Source organism: Juglans regia, chromosome 6 (assembly GCF_001411555.2).
Source record: "Juglans regia cultivar Chandler chromosome 6, Walnut 2.0, whole genome shotgun sequence".
Lineage (NCBI taxonomy): Eukaryota > Viridiplantae > Streptophyta > Magnoliopsida > Fagales > Juglandaceae > Juglans > Juglans regia.
In genome coordinates, this window is record NC_049906.1 from 37,413,823 (window position 1) to 37,437,420 (window position 23,598).

A 23,598-nucleotide genomic window follows, 5' to 3' on the forward strand; every position below is an offset into this window, starting at 1 on the left:
TTCGAAAAGATTAGTTGCACGACGCTTGCACATTCTATAATTGTAAATATCATTTTTCTTTTTTTAATGGGCCTTGTAATATTATAATTTTTGCACAAAATATAATATTATATATAATATAATTTATGTAATTTTTTGTTCTCGGGTCTGTTCCTGGTTTTGCACAAATTCTATAAATTTTTTTCATTATTGTTAATGTATTGTTCTTATTTTTATTTATGCATTATTTATGAGCAATGAATAGCAAGACTGTGAACAAGTTTGAATTTAAGCGAATTATAGTTAAGAATTATTCAATTAATTCTTATATGATTTATAGAATTGAATTCGAGTTAATTTACCGTCAACTTATATTTTATATTTAGGAACAACCATTTTTTGTATACAAGCTGAGAGTTCAAGCTGCCCTAGTATTTTTTGGTTCTGGGGTGTTTCCTTGCGCGATATCATGTGTTGCCCAAGTAGAATGGTTTGTTTTTGCAGATTAAATGAGATGAATTGAAATAAAGGTTGAAAGTTAAATAAAATATTATTATAATATATATTTTTAATATTATTTTTATTTTAAAATTTGAAAAAATTGAATTGTTTATTTTATTTTGTGAGAAAATTGGAAAAAATTGTAATTATTAAATGAGATGAGGTGAAAATAGTTGTGAAAATAAATAATTTTTATGTTTAGTTTTGAAACATGTAAATGAAGAAATATTATTATTAATTAACATATAGCTAGTTAGTGTAATTGTAAAATATGAAAGAATAATTAAAAATATTATTATTAAAAAAATAATAATACATTATTATTTTGACTAATCATTTTTATTACTCCAATGTGGAGACGTTAGGACTAGAGAAATTTTAAATTTATGAAAAATATGTATTTTTTATTAAATTTTGAATATAGTTTAGATGAAGCTAATGAGAGGAGAAAATCAACTTACAATAAAATAATGACGGTAAAAGAGCATCATTTAAAAAAGAAAAAAAAATGAACTGTTTATATATATATATATATATATATATATGTATATAGATATATTAATTTTGTTCTTGGTGTGTACGTCCTAGTTTCTTACCACGTTCTTCTTGGTGAGTACGTCCTCGTTTCTTACCACGTTCAGGTATCATAAAGTAATTTAAAATGTCCATCCGAAGATTCCGAACACCTTAACAGTCTTCTCATACACGTCATGCACACGTGGAAGTATGACGTCACGTCATCACATCCATATTCTTCGTGATGACATTAATAAAGTCTGTCCGTCGGATTAGTACAAGTAGTCTAGTACTGCCTTGCTGGGCCATTACTGGGAACCGGCAATGACATTATCTGGAAGTTGGGATAATATCAAAAAATAAAAATAAAAAATTATTATTTTTAAGTTTATTGAGTTCTTCGGTTTATTATTCATACATTATATATTTAATAATAAAAAGTTAAAAATTTTAAAATTATGTGCATGTGTTGTATATATAAAAATGATGAATAGTTTTTAAATTTTTAGGCTATAAATATGCACGCATACATGGCTAGCAACTACCACTACTCGTACCACCAAACACAAAATATAGTAACTACACCTGCTCCCCCTTTCCCTCGATCGAATGGCTTCCAGTGCTGGTCATAACGTTGTGAAAGCCGGATACTGGTTTTTCGGGAGTGACAAACGGAGGGTAGCAGATATACCTTCCGAACTCTTCACACATCTTTATGCTGGCTTTGCCAAGGTCAACGATAATGGCAATGTATTCATCCCTGAGAGATACTTGGATCTATTCGAAGTCTTCACCAGAACCGTTCGAGTACGAAACCCTAGCGTGAAAACTCTTTTATCCATCGGTGGTGAAAGTGAAGAAGCTCACATATCTACAGTGGTAGCAAATGAAGTTAAGCGTGGACATTTGAAAAGGGACTCCATAGGTCTTGCCAAGAAGTTCGGTTTCGATGGCCTGGACCTCTGCTGGCTGTACCCCTCCAATGCCGACCGGGAGGACCAGCTTAGTGCTCTCCTCTGTGAATGGCGATTTGCCCTGGGCGAAGACGTCGAGAAGACAAAGAGGTCTGAGCCGTGGCTTCTTACTGCAGCGGTGTTTCACCATCCGGTCATTAATAATTTCAATTATCCCATTCAGGCTATTAATGACAACTTGGACTGGATCAACGTACTGGCCATTGACTTCTATACTCCCTCCAACTCACTCAACGAGACTGGACCGGTTCATGCGTGGCTTACTCGACCTATGGATCTACTGGACAAGTGCGGACAAAGAGGCATTCAAGACTGGATTGACAAATTAGGGGTTGCGACCAACAAATTAGTCTTCAGCCTTCCATTTTATGGCTATGAATGGATTATTAATGTAGATCGTGCGAATGGGTACTTTGGATTCTTTGCACCGGCTTTAGATAAAGGAATTAATCGTCTGCCCCTGGCCTTCAGAGATATCCAGGAAGAACTCCGGCGAGATATATATGAAACCGTGTATGATAGGAACTATGAAGCTGTTTACTCGCATGGTACAATTAATAAGGAGAAATGGATTGGTTATGAGGATGGATGCAGCATCTCTGGAAAGGTTAGCAAGGCACTATTTGATGCCTACAAATTGGGCGGTTACTTTGCATGGCATTTGGACGCCGACGACTTGAACTGGACTCTTTCTCGTTCAGGTATAATATTAACTGCATCAATTCAAATCGTATTATCCATTTAGAATATTGGTCGTAATTATATAATAATTAATATGCATTTAGAATTTTAAAAGCCAGAAGCTAAAAAATAAAAACTAAATTAGTGGCCGATTTCAAAGTTCGTGATGCATGAGTATATATAGTTAATTCTTGACTACTTTTACTTATTACATCCACAGTAAAAATTATCACTAAATCATTATAGATATATCATGTGCGCTAATGTTATGTAAATGAATGAATAAGAGCATGAATTGAGATGAATCAATGAACATGCAGATCTCATGATTCCTTTTTTCTTTTTTTTAAGTATATATTACATGATATCCAGTAATTTTCTTGTCTAGATACAAGCTGCCAAAGTGCATGACACATTGTTTGAATTTTCTAGCTAGTACTTTTCGCATTCAATAATGAATATATATGCTAGCTCTCTTTTCTGTAAATCTTAATTTCTATTTTCTAAAGAACATTCTTTTTGATCATTATGTCCTCGTAGCCTTCGAGTCATCAGTACCGCCGGCGTTTGAGGCTAATCCGTAATGGCCACCAGTATTGTGAAGAATAATCAACAACATGGCCAGCAATCAGATATGGTGTGTTTGCTATATATATATATGTATGTGTGTTTGTGTGTGCTTGTATTATCAATATTTAGGCCAATGGTATCAGCTATACCGATGTTCTGTTACAATTATATGTAACATAGAAGTTGCTAATTGTAACATGATCAACAATAAGGCCAATGGCTATGCTGTGTTAATTGTGTGTAATATTATCCCCCAGTTAATAATAAGGTCATTCTTATGGCCACAGCGTGCACGGTAATTTATAAATGTTGTGTATTAAAAAAGATCGAAGTACTACCTTTTGTATTATTATCATGATGAGTTAATTAATTGGCGCGCATCTACTACGAAACATAAATATTAAAGATATAAACGGACAAACAAAAAAAAAAAAAATCAAAGTTCTAGCTAGCAAGAAAGAGGTCGAGGCCGGAATAAGAGCAAAGATAGCTCTCATAGATTGAAAGAAATTTACAAACCCAAAGGTGAAATATTTGACAAAATTTAAATTCCAGGCACTACAAGAAATAACGCTTTTTCCAGTGATTTTACTATCGCCGCCAAAAACATCGCTGCAATTAACCATTATTTGCAGTGATTTTCTTATCGTCGTTGAAATCTAAAATAATGTATACGAAATCTGATGTTAGAATTACTGTTCACGCATTTGCGGCGACTATTTGATCTTTTGCGGCGTTTTTTTATTGCCACAAATAATATTAGAAACTGTAGCCATATTTTAATTGTGGCGAATGGGAAAATCGCCATAATAGCTAGTTTTGCGACGAATAAAAAATGCTGGAAATAGTCTTCTAGAAAATTTAGGCATTTTCCAACGATTTTAATATCGTTGCAAAAAAAAATACCACTAATAAACATTATTTCCAACGATTTCTAAGTCGCCGCTTGCTTTCCTTCTCAAATTTTTCAATTGATGGAAAAGAAATTACTCTTACTTTTTGCAGTGATTTGAATATCGTCGCAAATTAAACAACAGATACTATTTGCGACGAAATTATTCACCGTATTTTCGCCTCAAGAGCATATCTAGTAAATTGTAGACTATTAGCGGCAAATCAAAATCGCCGGAAAAGTGAAATTAAATTTAAGCAACCCGCCTTACCATTTCCCTCATTTCTTTCCCTCACCCGCTCTGCCTTCCCAATCCCTCTTCTCCCTCAACCCACGCCACCACGCACAACCCCCCACCACGCCACCGCCACCTCACCTCGACAGCCACTCCTCAATCCTCACTCACAAGTACAAATACCTCCCAGACGAAATCGAAGCCATCCCTTCTCTGCGCAGCCCCTCCCACATGTAGACGAAGACGAACAAAACTCTCCCTTCTCTGCGCAGCCTCTCCCAGACGAAGACCACAGAGGCCCTCAATCCTCACTCACCTAGACAAAGACCGAACCCCACCCAGTTTCCCTGCTCTGCGCAGCCCCTCCTAGACGAAGACCACCGAAGCCCTCAATCTTCACTCACCCAGACGAAGCCCGAAGCCCCCCACCCTCACTCTCCCTTCTCTGTGAAGCCCGAAGCCCCTGACCCTCACTCTTCCTTCTCTACGAATTCCCCCCACCCAGTCCCTTCAGTCCCCGAAACCCTAGAAGACTGTAGCTCCATCTCCCTCACCCCCTTCGAGCCTCTCTCTCTCTCTCTCTCTCTCTCTCTCTCTCTCTCTCTCTCACCGAGTCCTCTGGATCTCTCACCGAGCCCTGTAAGGATCCTTGGTTTCCTCATTGAAAGTTATACACTTATTTGTTTAATTTTGTTTTTGTTATGCATACACTAATTTGGTTGAATTCTGTTGTTGTTATGCATACACTGATTTGGTTAATTTTTTTGATGTTGTACACTTATTTGGTTGAATTTTGTTGCTGTTATACATACACTGATTTGGTTAATTTTTGTAACGCCCCGTCCTCGAGGGTCTGGAGAGTTAACTCATGTCACTTAAAAATAATTTTCCTTCCACATAGTACATATTCTAATTTTTCTCTATTGCACAAAATACTCATATATTTACATCAATTACTCCAGAATAACTATTCTAAGACGATACAAAATTTAATATAAACATCAATCTCCTAACAAATCACATCATCAGAGCACAACAAGCTTACTGAATGAAAATCCTCAATACCCATATAAACCTTCTATGCTTAAACCATCATTCTTAACTCTTCTCACCCATACTCCATATCCTTGATCCTCAACTGAAACATTCAAATCATCTAAAAAATATTGTGGAGATAAGGAGTGAGTTATCAACAACTCATAAGTAGAGAACATATACTAGTATGTAAACATGAGCCTTTTTAGAAAGTTTAGTATGCAGAAATAAAAACATTTTATTTTTATATACAGATCTCAGAAAAACGTGTTATCAGAAAATCAGAGCGACTTTTCAATCTTTTCATACTCAAAATCAACAATTCATATTTAAGGATCCATTTCATATTCAAAAGCGCTTTGGCATAACATAACTGAACATCTTCATATTATCATATCATATCATATACCATGTTTAACCCCCGTGGTAGAGTTGTGCTATCCCCGGTGGCCAAACCAGGCAGTATCATGTAGTAAACTTCCCATTTTTCAATCTCGGAGTCCCGAGTGTGCACACAGGAAAGAACACGTAAAAAGACCACTTTGTTTCCAAAGTGGGCGCACTCTATCATATCATGGTGGTACCAACCATATCACGTGAACCAGCATCATCATATCAGAACCATATTCAGAACAGATAAGCATGCCAAAGTTTTATCATATCCATGTCATATCAAAACACGTGTGAAATATATTCATATCATTTCCATTTGATAAAAAACAGATCCAATATCACATGCATAAAAATCTCAATGATATCATATCCGCTCTTTTGCATATTTCAGAAATATGTCAAATATTGCTCATTTCTACACAATGCATGTTAGAAAATATTTTCTTTTTTTCGTACAGGTTTCATGAGTGATGCAAAAAAACGACCGAGGTTGATTTTTCTCAAGTTTTCATTTCATCACAAAATATGCAAAGTTTTCAGAAAGTCAACCTCAGTCTCAATAATTCGTATAAAACCTAGCATAGGAACCCCACTTACCTGGACGACTTAACTTTTCCAGAATTTTCCTCAAATATGTCGAGTCGACTATAAATCGTCACCTATAAAGATAATCACGTAATTTCAGTAAGTTTCCAATCAATCATGTATTTCGATATTTAAGCCTAAACTTCTTAAATAACCTATTTTAAATTTCTCAAAACTTAAAACTTTCATAATCCCAAAATATAACATCTCTTCCTAAAATCACCAATATCCGCCACAACCCACGTCATACACAAAACACCAATATTTAAACCCGAACCGCCAGCAAATCTCATAGTCTAAACCAATCATGCTAACAACTCCATCACCCAATCTAATCAATCCCACTTACTCCTCGGACTCAGTCCGGCAAAACCAATCAGCAATTAAATACAGTGTAATGTGCTAGTGCAAAAATACATTAAATTCACGAGAATTCTTTGAAAAATACTTACAATGCTATATAATAATTTCTGGAGGATCACTGAGGTGCAAGAAGTGGAAAAACAGCTGCGGAACAGTGCAAAATACACTGTGGCCGTGGGTCACAGATACCCACTTTTCAACGTGTGCAAATGAAGACCCGAGATTGATAGAGTAGGGCATGGGGATGTCAGTGAAGCTAGTGGTGGTGATGGTTGGCCGTGGGTGGCGGCGCAAAGGGTGGTTTAAGGCCAAAAATATCCAAAACGGAAATATTGATGGTGGGGCTTCACCGGTGACAGATCGGAAGTGGGGTTGGGTCCATTGGGTTGCTAGGAGGTCGAGGATGATGTGGTGAGAAGATGGTGGCCGGAGGTGGCACGACGGCGGCGCGCGAGCAAAGAGAAGGCTGCGGCTTCGTGTGGTGCGTGGGGGCTAACGGTGGCGCGGTTGGGGCTGTAATTGGAGGGTGGTGGTCGCCGGCGGCTGGGGAAGCTGGGGAGCCGGGCGGTGTCGCGCACGGCAGCGCGACGTGGCGGGACTGGGTCGACGAAGAATAACGCACGGGAGAGAGGGAGGGGCTGGGTCGCACGGGAAGAACCAGGAAGAAAGAAAAGAAAAGAAAGAAAAGAAAAGAAGAAAAAGAAAAAGGAAGAAATGAAGAGGAAAAAGAAAATGTAGAGAAAGAAATGAGGTACAATCCTCACATCTTGGGTCACAAAAATGATCTAACGGAAACGATTTTAAAACAGCAAGTGAAATAAAACAATTCAAATGTAGTGATTAAAATGAAAATAAACAATTATACCCGATAATAAGTTATTTAATTCGAGAAGAAATTTAAACACATAACAATAATTAATTTAAAGAAAGCACTTCAAAAATAATTTTTGTAAACTAATAAAAAAAAATCATAAAAATATTCCAATTAAAAATCCAATAATTTTAAAACAAGAGAATAAATTTTGAATCAATAAAAATAATTTCTTCATTAAAAATACCCTAAAATACAGGATGTTACATCCTCCTCCCTTAAAAAAATTTCGTCCTCGAAATTTGTAAGGTCAAATATTAACGCTAAAGCAGGATACAAGATACAAGATACAACAAAAAAAAAACAGCTCGAAAAGACCATACCATCAACAACTCCCAACAAGCATAAGTAATGCACTCCCAAGTCTACTCATATAGGCGATTCCATTATGCTGGCATTAGTCTCCCAATGACACACTACGTCTATTACCCTAGGGTGGCCACGAAATCCAAAATTTCCATTTCCACAAAAACATTAATACAACACTCAGCAAAATCCAATGATTATTATTTCGTAACACGAGTTGCGCTAACCTCGATCGACTCATATGTTAAAACTCACCTACCTTCATTGTATTCTACAAGTTGGTAACCTATTAGCCACTTCCAAAGTTAACCATCAATAAACATTTCCATCATCCAGATCTATTCCCTCAAAATCAACAAGAATTATATCTTAAATCCGCATCACCAAAAGTTTAATCTCTAATTACAAGTATCATCTCAAATTTTCAAATCACCAATACTCCTTTAAGATCAACACAAGGTTTGAATCCTTAATTATATCATAACATAACACCATTGAGTACGAGGTAGTTCAACACCTAGTAACCAGAAAAACTCTCACCACATTTGGTAGAAAATTCTTGATCTCCAAAACCATGAACTATTACACACTTTCCTCAAACTCACTAAGAATTCATTTCTGAATCTGCACCAACTATTATCCTTAAATCTGATATGGATCAAATCCCAAAATTTGCCACTAAAACCTCGAACTAATAACAATTATTTTTCCCAATTCAAACCAAATTTTCAATCCTCATAGAAAAAACACAAACTAAATCAATACCTTCAATACCCAAAGAAATATTCTCCTTGAAAATTCTTATATCAATAACTCAACTCTGATCAACTCTATTTAGTGATCACAGACTAATCAATATCCAAAATAAATCAAGCTAGGACACTAAGCCTACAGAATTAAAAACTTAAATCTTATTACAAATTAGTCCTTCAAATCTGCAATTCTAAAACCTCAATTATCCTACGCCCCAAAGAGATCGCCCAGACATGCCGTTCCTTTCATGCCTCAAGATTTCAAAAGCAAAACAAGTCGATAAAAGTTCAAGCCTACTACACTAAATATGGATACCAAACAAGGGCATTCTCAGTCGTACCATCTTCCTGCCATAACTTAACCTTTAACCCATTTTTCAACTTTAAGCAAAATAGAATAAAACAAAATAATATAAAATAAAATAACATAATTTCAATTCGAATAAAATCAAATCAAATCAAATCAAATAAATTCAATTTAAATAAAAGTAATAATTTCAAATTAAACCCTTAAACTCTTATGGTACTACACATATAGTTTTACCCATTCTTAGCCATATCTTTAACCAACTCATATAGTTCTTCCTATCATTTAACATTGTAAACCCGACATTGCTCTAAACTCTCGTACATCTTTAGAATCTAAACCACAAAAATCTAAACCTTAAATCTTATAAAGATTATTTCTTATAGTCCACAAAGTAAGCTTGTCGGATCTAAAATCCCTAAATCTCAAAACTCAATTATAAAGTCTGCAAAATTTAAAACCTTAAATATCTACAAAATCAGTTCTTATTCTAAACAAATCTACACCTCAAATCTGAAGCTTATTCCTAAACTCACGGATATCCAAAACTCAAAAATTTATAGTCTGCAGAACCTCAAACCTGAAATATTCCCATAATCATGTCTTAGTTCTCAAATTGCTATATATATCAAATATGAAATTACTTCCTAAACCGAATCGATATCCAAAATCTCATATGTTGTAGTCTGTAAAACCTCAAACTTATCATACAATTGAACTTATGTGCACCTTCAAAAATATAAACCTTACATCTTATAAAAGATCCTTACCTATAGTCAACAAAGTACGCCTACCTGATCTAAAACTAAGTGTAAAGAAAGTCATTTCTTAAAATCTAAAGCCTTAGTTCTCTTCAAAATCTTCTTTTTAAAACCCACACCATTTAAGACCGCAAACATCCTAGAATATATTCCAAAATATTAATTGCCGGATTCTAAAACTTTAAAAACAAATAAAATCATCTCATATAATCTACAATTTCCATACCTCCAATCTGAGTTAACTTCCTGGCCCACAGATATTCAAAACCTCAGATTTCGTACGCCATCCAACATGAGTATGCAAAAGTTAAAACCGAATATTTTTAAAATCATGTCCTAGTGCTTTCAAAATTTTAAAACCTTAAATATCATCAAACATCTTATTATAGTATGCAAACCTCAAACCTGGCTTTCGCTCAAACTTATGTAAACATTGAAATCTAGATCTCCAAGTCATGTCCTACAGCCTTCAAAATAAACCAATCAAATCTAAAACCTTAAATTCCTAAAACCTCAATCCATAAAGTCTACAGAATTTCAAACCTGGAATTTCTCCATAATCATCCAACTTGTAGTCCTCAAATTTCTATACCCCAAGTATGAAATTACTCCTTAAACCAACAGATATCCAAAACCTCATGTTATAGTCTGCAGAATCTCAAACCTAGGCTCTGATACCAACTGTAACGCCCCGTCCCCGAGAGTCCAGAGAGTTAACTCATGTCACTTAAAAATCATTTTCCTTCCACATAGTACATATTCTAATTTTTCTCTATCGCACAAAATACTCATATATTTACATCAATTACTCCAGAATAACTATTCTAAGACGATACAAAATTTAATATAAACATCAATCTCCCAACAAATCACATCATCAGAGCACAACAAGCTTACTGAATGAAAATCCTCAATACCCATATAAACCTTCTATGCTTAAACCATCATTCTTAACGAACCAGAATGCTGATAATGGATTGTTTGCACAGGCTTATCCAGCACATAAAGATTACAAAAATATCCATGCAATTGTCGGTAAGAGGAATACTGATTATGGAACCAGTCATGTTGAAAACTATGTTGCTACCTTCTCGCGTAACGAGAGGAGTTGGATTGGTTATGATGATGAAAGGTGCATCTCTACAAAGGTTAGCGCGGCAATTGGTACGAACCATTTAAATTTGCGCGGTTGCTTTGCATGGCATGTGGGCGCCGACGACGAGACATGGACTCTTTCGCGTGCAGGTAATTAGCTGCATGAATTCAATATCCTATCTGGCCTACATGTATATCTTGAACGCAATTATATATTAATTAATTAATATATACGCATTTAGAATTTTCCAAGCCCGAAGCAAAAAATCAAAACTAAAATGACCGATCGATTTCCAAATTTAATTGAAGTACCGATGCATGACTACTGTAGTTCTTGAGTTTGAGTACTTATATACATGAGTGTAAAACTCACTAGATATATACATGCACTAAAAATCACGATTCCTTCATTTTTTATTCAGTATACATATACACACACATATATATATATATATAATATATATATGCTAGTTCTCTTTCCTGAAAATTTTATTTTTTATTTTCTAATGAAATTTCCTTCTCTTGTCATAGCCTTTGGGCCCGGGGCAAACTGGCCAGCGGGTAATATTTAACGGCCGCCAGTATCGATCATGTGAAGAATAATCAACAGCATGGCCAGCAATCAGATTATATGGTGTGTTTGCTATAAATATCATGTATGTCATGTGTGTGTGCTTGTGTGAGCTAGTATTATCAAATATTAGGGCCAATGATATCAGATATACAGATGTTGTGTTACAATTATATGTAACATAGAAGCAGCTTGTATCATCAACAATAAGGCCAATGGCTATGCTGTGTTAATTGTGTGTAATATTATTATAGAAGCTGGCGTGTATTATCCCCAATTAATAAGGTCATTCTTATGGCCACAGCTTGTAAGATAATTTATATTTGTTGTGTATTATAAAAGGAAGTACTTCCTTTTGTTTTATTATGAGTTTGGCCCGCATCTACGTACTACGAATCATATATAATTGAAGATATTTAAGAAAAAGAAACAGAATATCTAGCAAGAAAGAGGTCGAGGGAATAAAAGCTAATTAAGATGGTCCTTAATTATTGAAAGAAATTTACAAACCGATCGAAGGGTACTGAAATTGACAAATTAAATTTAAATTCCGGGAAGCAAAATAAATATATACGTGCAAAACTAACTATTTGCAGCTAGGGACTTTTAATGTTATATATTGAATTTAATTAACCAATAGATTGATAAAATTTATTGAATTTAATTAATAGGATGCACGCATGAGTTAAAGACCCAATAAGTTATTACTCCTGTTTTAAAACTTTACTATTGCTAGCCATGCATGTTTTACTTTCGAATAGTACAATCACTACAATAGAAATGAGTTTTTGTGACGGTTTGGTGATTGCGACAGTGCCCAAACCGTCACAAAAAAAGAGTTTTCTGTGATGGTTTGTGGAAACTATCACTGAAGGTAGCTGAGAAATTGCATTACGTTCAAACATATACATCTTAACGTTTGAACATTCCCTGTACAATGTGAAAATATTTGGTGCCAACGTTCGAACGTTAGTGATTCACATTCAGAAAATCATATTCAAGGATTAATTTAGGAATACCAAGTGGGAGGCATAGTTGTAGGCCTCTCAACACAACAATGGATTCTATAGTGGTTGCCCCATCCACGTCCTCTTCATTTTTACTAGCTGCCATCACAATTCCTCCACTCATATCTCTTAGGACAATCCCAACTCCTGCTCTCCTCAAGTCAGCAAACACTGCACCATCTACATTTACTTTGAGAAAATCGTCTGGTGGTGCTTGCCATTTAGAAACCTTGTGCATCTACCGTGCTGTTGCAGTTCGCACCTCATTAAAAACTTTGCAAAGTGATAAAGCATGGTCAGTTGCTTGTACTGGTTGTATCAACTTTGCCTTCATCTGCCAAAGGTTCTGCCTGTACCATAAGCTCCAACACAAAATAAAAAACACAGTTAAGTCCTTTTCACTACCTTGCTTCGTAACCCTCCTTACAATATCAATAAAGCTCAAAGAGGGTTGAAACTGTTGTAACATTGGAAGAAATTTTTGCCACAGACTATAAATAGTAGAACAAGTGAGCAAAGCACGGCTAATATCTTCCTCATGAACATGACAGAAACTAGAAAGAGACTCCACTTCAACTTTTTTCCTCCTGAGATTAGTGAGAGTTGGTAATATATCCTTCCAAGCCTTCCAAGCAAAATTTTTAATCTTCCTCGGGACTTTCATATGCCATATCCTCCTCTACAAAGTTCTGTCTTGCATCTACATAGATGATTCTCCCATACATCCAGCCATTAACTTCTGAATAAACTTGTACGCGCTCTTCACAGAGAACTTACCACTCGCTTCCTTATCCTAGATCCATCTGTCCAAAACCTAAGTTTGTAACAATCGAATTTTGAGGATCTCTTAAGCTATATTTGGATTAAAGAGAGCTCTAACCACCTGTGCATTCCAAGTTTTACTAGTGCCATCAAGTAGATTGTTTACTATCTATTCTTTATCAACAGATTCCCCATTTCTGCTATCCAACTCATGATTTAAGATTCTAGGCCCAGGTAACCAAGGTTCCTTCCAGATCTTTACCATGTTTTTCAAAACCCTTCTTTAATACATAATTTTTTAAAAATATCGTCAATATAAAGACAATTTGACCTCCTACCCTCAAATTTCCAAACGTCTTACTAAGCACTTACTTTTCCAAGTTCCTTTTATTTTCTCTATAATTATTTCAGACTTGCACTTATTTTTTGGTCATTATTAAAATCTCACATGCTCACACTGATTTTTTTTTTTTTTTTTCACATCTCATAATAGGCAAGAAAACTCCTTGTTCTTTTAATTTTTTTTTTATTTTTTATTTATAAGCTATTTGGTATACTTCAAAACCTAAATTTTTCCTATTTGTTGACATTTTTCCATTCAAGTATTCTACTAGCTAAATTTTGATTGGGTTTTGTTAACATCTATACTACCATCGAGTTAGTTAACAATTAGAAATGAAGGCAACATATGTCACATGGCTATTCCTATCTATATAATAGAAGGCTTTCAACATTTAGTTTTAGATTCAACAATGAAGTTTATTTTCTATTTTCTTAATTTTTATCCTTTTATGATGAATTTGTAGAACAATATTGGCTTTTTTATTATTTAATCGATTTTGAGCGGTTACAATATTGATTTTTTACTTCAAGTCTTTAAATAGATCTTCAGTAATGTTTGTGTACTCATATAGAGGGGGACTACTAGAACTTACATGCTTTTATTCCCAGTTCCGCCTCTCATCATGATACACACACCCACATAAAACTAAATCATTAATTTTATTAATGTGTGCACCATGGTACCCTTTAATGTGGTACCCCCGACTCTCACCTCGACACGATGTCAAGATGTTGGCTACACGAATCATACGCCTCTCGCTCGATGTGGCAATAAGTTTGCATGCACATGCTAAAAATAAATGGTGTATAGCTATATTTGCAACTAAATTAAAGAGTAGGCCATTAAATCTAAATATCAGTACCATAATATATTCAAATTACATCACAATGGATTATCCATAACTCACTTGTCTCAAACCATAAGCAATCGATTATTACAGTAACCAAACTAATTACAAAGAGTTAAGTACAACTTGATTACAATGGGGAATAATCTCAGCCTTCACTCTTCTGGCAGAGTTTGACCTCCATGCTCATAACTATCACCATACCCATGCTTTGCATCAAAACTCATGGTTTCGAGGAGTGAAACCGTAGATAGGATTACCATAGGGAGACAATGAGAAGGAAGACAGAGAAGGAGAAAAAGAGGGAAAAAGGGAGGACAGGGGAGGGAGGAAAGGGAGTAGGGTCTTGTTTAAGGGGTCAAAACAATGTCGTTTTGATGGTGGACTTGGTAGACTTCTAAAGGGCTTGGGCCTGAGGTTGGGCTAGACTTCACACCTAAATGAATCATCCACTCGGCCTGGTTCTTTCACCATACCATGGGTAACAACTATGCTTGTGACTATGTAACAAGTAATGCCCAACAGAGAGGCAACAACATCGACCCAAGAGCGTTACTGTCTTATCCAAGTTGGCTAAGAGAGAGAGAGAGAGAGAGAGAGAGAGAGAGATGAGGGAGATAGAAATCGGAGGGAGGGAGAGTGAGACCAAGTTGGCTGTGAGGGGAAACCGCATGGCGAGGAGCGACAGTGGCGTGTTGCATTCAGAAGTTGTAGAATAGAGAGAAAGTGAGATAGAGATGGGAAAGACAGAAAGAGTGCCAGCAGGAGAAGAGGGGTTGAGAGACGGAGAGGGTTGTTGGTCACAAGGAGTGGAAGGGTGTGGCGCCCCCGACCCCTATGTAAGGAAACACGGGAATCGAGACGCCGGGATGATGACAACACGGTCACACATCCCAACGAAAGTGCCAAGTGTGTGTACATGCGACAGTGTACAATAACAACGTAGCGGATAATTAAGTCTACTAAGTACCAGAATTTAAATACAAGTAAACATCAGTAAAAGGATTTAAAAAGTTATACAGTCATCCCAAAATAAAGTTTAACACATATCCCAAAATACAAATAAGTAAAATAAAATAGAAAAGCCAGTGATCCCAGATCACTCCTCGGGCGGAACCGTCTCCTCAGGCTCGCCCTCCTCCTCCTCATCTGCATCAAAATCTGCGTTACCACAGAATGGTACCGCTGGTAAGTATAACCCAAATAATCCTTAGGAATAAAAATGCATTTAATGCAACCAACATGCATGCATATGATGAAATATGCATTTTCCTCAAAACATCATTTTTCCCGAAAATGATAATTTTTCAACACACGCCAAAATCCCATTTGGCCCAAAAATAATCCGTAAAACATTTTCCCAGAAAATAATTTACACAAAATCTAACTCACACTATTTTCCCAGAAAATAGCCAATTAATCCGTCATTACCCTATGCACCGTGGCCTCCCCTAAGGACCATCCGCACGTCCTGACTTCGTAGCGATACCCAGTTCAGCGCCCAGCGCGTTCATGGCCGAGCACCTATTACGCAACGAGAGATGCCCAATTCCGCACCCAGCACGTACATGGCCAGACATCCTCTAGTCCCCGCCAGGAGAAGGACCACGGAGTCGGCATGAATCTCTCGTCCGATCCCATTGTCGCCCAGCGACAATCCAGGGGACGTTACTCAGTATATTCCTCTCCCGAGTAACCAGAGGAGCTCCACCGAGATAATGCCCCATCTCAGCTTGGGGTCGTGATACACACGCACCCAAAAATATTCTCACATAAAATCATAACTTTCCAAATCACACATGAGCATGAATGCAATACATGAAAACCCAATTTTCTTTACAAACATGATCATGCATGAAATAATGATATGCACATGTACCAACACAAATCCACATTCCTCAATAACCAATAACCAATCCAATCAAACCAACCCAAACAACTCCAATCATAAATCCATCCGACCCCCGAACTCCTCGGACTCAGTCCGGCATGTCAAACAAATACAGTGAAATGCGTTAGTGAAAAAATACATTAAATTCACAAGAATTCTTTGGAAAATACTTACAGCGTTATATAATAATTTTCGGAGGATCACGAAGCTGCAAGAAGTGGAAAAATAGCTACAGAACAGTATAAAATACACTGTGGCCGTGGGTCACAGATACTCACTTTTCAACGGAGACAAACGAAGACCCAAGAATGATAGGGTAGGGCCTAGGGAGGTCGATGAAGCTAATGGTGGTGAAGGTTGGCCGTGGGTGGCGGCGCAATGGGCGGTAGAAGACCAAAATACCCAAATCGGAAATGTGGATGGTGGAGCTTCATCGGTGACGGATCGGAGGTGGGGTTGGGTCCAATGGGTTGCCAAGAGGTCGGGGATGAAGTTGTGTGAAGATGGTGGTCAATGGTGGTGCGACGGCGGCGCTGGAGCGAAAGTGACGCCGCGGCTTTGAAGGGCTACTGGTGGTTAACGGCGGCGCAAGGGAGGTTGAGAGGGAAATGTTCGTTGGCAGCTGGGGAGGCTGGGGGATCGGGCGGTGTCGACCACCGCCGACGCACGGCGGCGCTGGGTGGTGAAGAAGGAACGGACGGAAGAGAGAGGGAGGCTGGGCTTCGCGCGCGGGAGAAGGAAACCGAAGGAGAAATAAGGAAGAAAAGAAAAGAAAGGGAAAAGAAAAGGAGGAAAGAAAAATAGAGGGAAAAGAAATGAGGTCCAATCCTCATAACTTGGGTTACGAAAATGATCCAACGGAAACGATTTTAAAACAGCTAGTGAAATAAAATAATTTAAACGTAATAGTAAAGTCAAATTGAAATAATTAAATCTCACAGTAATTAATTAAATATGAAAAGTAATTTAAATGCACAACAATAAATAAATATTAAGAAAGCACATAAAAATTAATTTTCACCAAATTAAAAATCCTAAAAATAACCCAATTAAAAATCCAATAATTTTAAAACAAGAGAATAATTTTTGAATAAAATAAAAATAATCATTCAATAAAAATACTCTAAAATACGGGGTGTTACAAAGGGGAGAGATGAGGAGGAAGAGAGAGAAGGAGAAAGAAAAGGAAAGAGAGAAGACGAGGAAGGGAGGAAAGGGACTAGGGTTTTTTTTAAGGAAGATTGTGCTGTGCTAGGTTGGATTGGGCTTCTCACCTATATGGACCATCTACATAGCCTATTTCTCTTTGGCACACCACTGGTAACAACCATGCTTATGTTTTTGTAACAAATGATGCCCACTTCTTCGCCTAGCTCGTTTGTGGCTAAGAATCATTAAGCCTCCCTCAATAGAGAGGCAACAATGTCGATCTGTGACTGTTACCATCTTACCTAAGCCTGACGTCGCCCACCTACAATCCAGGAGATGTCACTCAATTTTGGTATTAAGGTTAGTATGTTACGATAGTAATATTAGTATGTTTTGGTATTATCTTTTGGAGTATATGGGATTGTATGTTGGTTTAACTTGTGGTTTGTGGTTATTAGTCTTAATATATGAATCTATTTGAATGTTGGTTTTAGTTTTGGTTATTTGTGTCTTAATATTCGAAGATTACACAAATGGGGTGTTAGAGCTTGTATGTGAATGATGCATTGGTTGTGTCAATATGTTTGAAGATTACACAAATGGGTAACTTGGAAAATATTTTTGTGACATTTGTGAATAACCTTTCTAATATGTTAGTTATTCGTGAATAACTATTATTTGTGACAAAGTTGGAGAACTTGATTGTATATGTGAACTAGATTGAAGAAGGTTGGGATACTATTGTACGAATGTTCTAGCATGCTCTAGATTTCATTATGTGTTCATGTGAATAATATTTTTGTCAAGTTGGTTATTTATGTGAGAAGTTGCATGGAGAAGTTGGTTGTTTGTTTGAATTAAAATTGAGAATGTTGGGAGAAGTTGGTCATTTGTGGGCCGGAGAAGGTTAGGAATCATTGGAAATCAAAAATAGGATACCCTTGCATAAATCACTAATAAGAAATAACCCATTTACAAAAATGGCCCATTAATTCTTAATCCAAAACATAGGAACACCTAGAATAAATCACTAATAAGAAATAATCCATTAAAATGAACCATTAATTGTTAATCCAAAAAATAGAAATCCAATAAGAAATCACTAATAAGAAATAACCAAGAAATAAAAATCCATTAAACTCTATATGTCATAAACATTGAGGTAACAAAAAAAAACCAATTTTGTTTTGTAGCATAATTTATTTCGTAAGACAATTTGTTTTGAACTAATGGGATTCTTAAGTGACAGGAAAAAATCACTATTGACTTGCATAAAATTTAAAGAAATGATCCGATAGGAATACCTTCCACAAATCACAATGGAAAAAATAACCTATTTAAATAAATTACCAATTAATTCTTAACCCAAAATAAAAATTGCATAAATCACTAATAACCCAAAACTTTTTCTTATCAAGAAAAAAAAAATCACTAATGGCTTCCATAAAATTTAATGAAATGACCGATAGGAACATCTTGCATAAATTGCAATCGACAAAATAACTCGTTTAAATAGATGACAAATTAATCCTTAACCGAAAATATAAGAAATAATTGTATAAATGACTAATAACCCCAAAATTTTTCGTATCAAGAAAAAAAAAAGCATTAATGACACAACAAAAAATCTGGCCTTTTGCGGCGAGTAGTATTCGCCGCAAATGACATATTTTCCTCCTCAAAAGACTTCATCTGACCAATATGCATTCGCAGCAAATTTGCCGAGAATAAATCATCTGTTTTGATCAATTACGGTGACCTTTAGATTTCGTCGGATGGGATAACTTTTTCCGCAAAAAAGTGTCGTCGAAAATAAGCTTTTTACGCAAGGTATAATCATTTTTGGCGCTAGATTAGTTCTCCAGAAACAACTATTTGCGGTGAATACTACTAGCCGCAAATAATGATAAACATTAAAAAAAATATATCTGTAGCGAATTAGGATTCGCAGCAAAGAACAATTATGCCTATAAAAAATATAAATGCAGAACAGGGTATTCATCAAAATCCAAGCAATGCACTAATTTTATATTTTAAGGAAAATAAATATACATCCAAGCACAATAAAAATTAACCAAAAGAATAAAAATAAATGTCCCTAAAAGGTAAACATCATATAAAAGTTGAAGATACAAACATGACATATGGATTTCACCTGTATCGTTGACAAAACATCCTCAGAAATATGTTTGCAATAGATTCACCAGATGCAATCTTGGATAATGTGCACATATGGGTTTCCCATACAGCCACAACAACTTTAAATATGTAAACATTTTCACAGCCAAAAATTGTATAGTAACCAAAAAGAAAGCATCAAAGTTCTAATATGTACTAACCTCCAATATATTTATTTCTTCTGTGGCTCTAAGTAATTTTCTTTTCAAATGTTAAACCTTTTGTTTATGATTCTTGGAAGAACAAGTCTGAGAGAATGTAATGACTCCAACCAAACAAAAATAAAACTTTAGGCTCCAACATAAGAACTGAATGATACAAACATTAAAAAAAACACTGAAGCATGCATGCAGTAGTACTGGAAAGCATCATGTGTAGTGATTATTCCCCTGCCTTCTTTATTGTCTTTATCTTCTCGCTTTGAATAAAATCTTCAAATGGTCAAAATCTTGAAACTAGAAAACAAGTTGCATATAGATCAATGGTACTAAGGCATATTTGCTAGTTATTTTAGCTGACTTACATATATGAGTGTATATATATATATATATATATATATAATTTACCAAAATCATTAAATTCTAATAGAATATATTGTCCAATAAAATTGCAGGAAAAATAGCGAATCTCAGTAATGTAGATATAGCTATTGATCATTAATACCATCGGTACAAGGTATAATTTGCACATAATAACTTAATTAAAAAGAATGGTGATCACTCATATTAATCCCAATTATATAATTAATTATTACTTCCTGACTCGGTTATGAAAACTTTATAAATTCTCTAATCATTGAGCCGTAGTACTAGATATATTAACATACTTAGACGGAATTTTTTCTCAATGATTATGTAACGTAAACCAACTTAAGAGCGTAAACCAAAGTCCTCAAGATTATCAAAATCCTCAAGATCATCAAAATTATACAAGAATTACAAGAGAAAACAAAAGTGAAATGAAAGTCTCAAGATACCAAACCAGCAAAATCAAATTGAGGGATAATTCTAACACATGCCTCAAATAATAACACATGAGGCAGCAGCCTTAATGGCTCGAGTCAGTGACCCTAAATGACCCTTTTAGAGACTTATAAATCCTAGAACATTTGGAGATAAGTGGAGCTGGTAGCTAGCAAGTCAACCTAGCTACCAAGTATGATCCATGATCAGAAAGAGAGCTATTAGAATTATGTGCTATTATAAAGAGAGCTACTAGAAAACATCTAAAGAGAGCTATTAGAATCTGGTTTTACGGCAGTCAGAACCAGAAAGAGTATGAATGACATGTATTCAACTCATTGAGATACTATGAGCATCCAAATACCTAGCTAGTAAAAATTTCAAAAAAAAAAAAAAAATTGACAGATAAAACAGATAGGTAGAAATCAGTAGTTCAATAAGAGAACATGTAAATTTAGCAATTTTTGAAGATCACTATAGCTAGCAATTTTTGAACAAGTAAATCTAGCAACAAGAGAACAAGTAAACTATATCACCGGCCAAGCAAGCCAGGCCAGAGATTGAGAGTTTTGAAGATCACTTGAAAACATATTTCCGACCCATATTTTACTTGCATAAAAAAAAAAAAAAAAAAAAGCCTCCATAAAAGGGTCAATCATGGTACAACTACAAACAACCATGAGGAATTCAGAAACACATAGGAAAAAAAATAGCCAACTATTTGGGAAAAGAAAAGGCATGGACCTAAATATACTAAAAGCTCTCGACATCAAGCTCTCGACAACCTTCACCAAGCTCTTGACATCATCAACCTTCCCTGGCCTTTAGACATCAAGTCCTCTAATCAAATAATCCATCAAACAAAGTAAATTCTCACATGCAGTCGATAATCAGTCGTCGCAGTTAGGATAACAAATATAACATTGAACTTTGAAAAGAGAAGAAAACATTCCCTTACTTCCACTGAATTATGTTTTTGAGCTTCTTTATTATGAGACCAATTCCTTCAAGCGCATTTCCTGCAAGCATTTAATCTGAAATAAAAAATAGCCAACTAATAATTGAAACAACAGAACAGAGGAATGTTCACAAGACTGCAAATCTACAAAATGAAAACAAACATAGATGAAGAATAGCACTATGCTCAAATGAAATGCTTGCAATACATATACCTAAAACGGGAGGGGAAAAAATTGAAAAACAATTACAGACCCATTCATTGAGCAGCAGCCCCCCTCGTCCACGATCCGGTCGAGATCTCCCACATACGACGATGAAACTGAGAGAGAGAGATAATTAGGGCGAAATAGAGAGTGGGAGAAACCGACAGAGAGAGATAAAGGAGAGGGAGAGAGAGAGAGACGTGCACACACATAGACAAAGATAGAGAAAGAAACAGACGGAGGATTGAGAGACTCATCTCCTCGGTGAGGTGGCGACAGCACTGCAGCAGGCACGGCTTGGGAAGGGCGGCAGCAAACTCAAACGATAGAGAGGGAGTCTCGATTTGGGGGAAAAGAAAAAAGCGGTAGAAGGTAAAGAAAGAAGGGGGGAAAAGAAAGAAGGGGAGGTTGCACTTTGCGGGATTTTAATCTCACATTTTGCGGCGCTTCAAAATTGCCGCAAATACAGCGAAAACGTCGCCGTCAAAGACCCATACGTGTTATATTATCTAGGATTATATATTGTTGCCGCAAATAGACTTTTTAGAGGTGCTTTACTCACTCTCCATAAGAAAAACACCGCTACAGTTAAAAAATCCTTATGTCGTCCAACACCAGCTCGCCACAATTTTCTTTGGCTGCATAAACGGCTTTTTCTTGTAGTGTGACTTGCATAAAATTAAAAGAAATGACCCAATTGGCACACCAACTGGATAAAATTACTGTCGTTTACATCCACAAATTATTTAGTGTGTATGCATGATTGTGTTTAGGGACATTTAGAGAAGAACGTTGAAAGTTGATATATTAGTAAGGATGGAATCTGATATTGTAGTTATATTGTATAAGTTGGAAGGTATATATCCACTATCATTCTTTGATGTCATGGTTCACTTGGCTACACAGCTGCCTTGTGAGGCTTTAGTTATCAGACTGGTCCAGTATAAATGGATGTTTCCTATTGAATGGTTTTTGTGGAAACTTAAGCAATTTGTGGAGAATAATGCTCATCTGGATGGTTTGATTGATTGATAATGAATGACATACATCTTATTTTATGTATTTCCATGGGGTTGATATGAGATTATCGCATTCGGAATGAAATTATGAAGTTAGATATTTGGGATTTACATCATCATTTTCAGTGTTTTCTCAAAGTGTACGTCACATAGGTGCACAAGAGGGTTGTGACTTATGTAGACGAGAGTTTGATAGAGTCCGCCGATAGTATATATTGAATAACTGCAGAGAGATTGACATACTTGAGGCTAGTGATATGTGCTTATAAAAAAAACTTAAAGCTCAAAAGATATAACTGATATGGAATGTTGTGCAATATTTGAACATGTGCAGCGAATACATTCGTTAACTTCAAGGGGAGGGTATAATTAACTGATGTAGAAAAAGAAGTACGAAGAAGAGTTTTCATTTGGTTTGATCAAATAGCATTACTAAAATAATGTCTTAGTCTATACCAATGTAATAATCACTAGAATAATTTTTTTTTTTTTTTTCTGATTGTGTTAATTGATGTTATTAAATTTATTAATGTAGGTTGTATCGAGATATATGGTGATAATTCAGAAAACTTTTACATATAATGAACTGTATCCTTTGGCACGTGGACCATCCAGGCAGACCATTGAATACTCAACACGTGTATTGCGTAGATATTGATTTCACACGATTGACAAAGAATAACACTACAACAAATATTGATTTTTTCCGGGAGTGACTCTCGTAGGAAAAAGTATATCATTAGTGGAGAAAAATTTTTTTCCCACCAATTTGTTCCGTGGGAGACTCGTGGAATATAATGGGTGGAGAAAGACTCTTTTTCCACCAAACCACAAGTTCATGGTTTTTTCCATGAACTACCGTGGTGGTTAAAATCTTTTTTTTTCGTGGC

The 23,598-nt window shown here is 35.8% G+C and overlaps 1 protein-coding gene across 1 annotated transcript; it reads left to right on the forward strand.

Annotated features, from left to right (window-relative positions):
* The first annotated feature begins 1,555 nt into the window (after positions 1 to 1,555).
* Positions 1,556 to 3,528, forward strand: LOC109006298 (class V chitinase-like). Its single transcript, XM_018985529.2, has 2 exons — positions 1,556 to 2,671; positions 3,192 to 3,528. The coding sequence occupies exons 1-2, from the start codon at positions 1,606 to 1,608 to the stop codon at positions 3,233 to 3,235; spliced, it is 1,110 nt and encodes a 369-aa protein (XP_018841074.1). The 5' UTR covers positions 1,556 to 1,605; the 3' UTR covers positions 3,236 to 3,528.
* Positions 3,529 to 23,598: the final 20,070 nt, after the last annotated feature.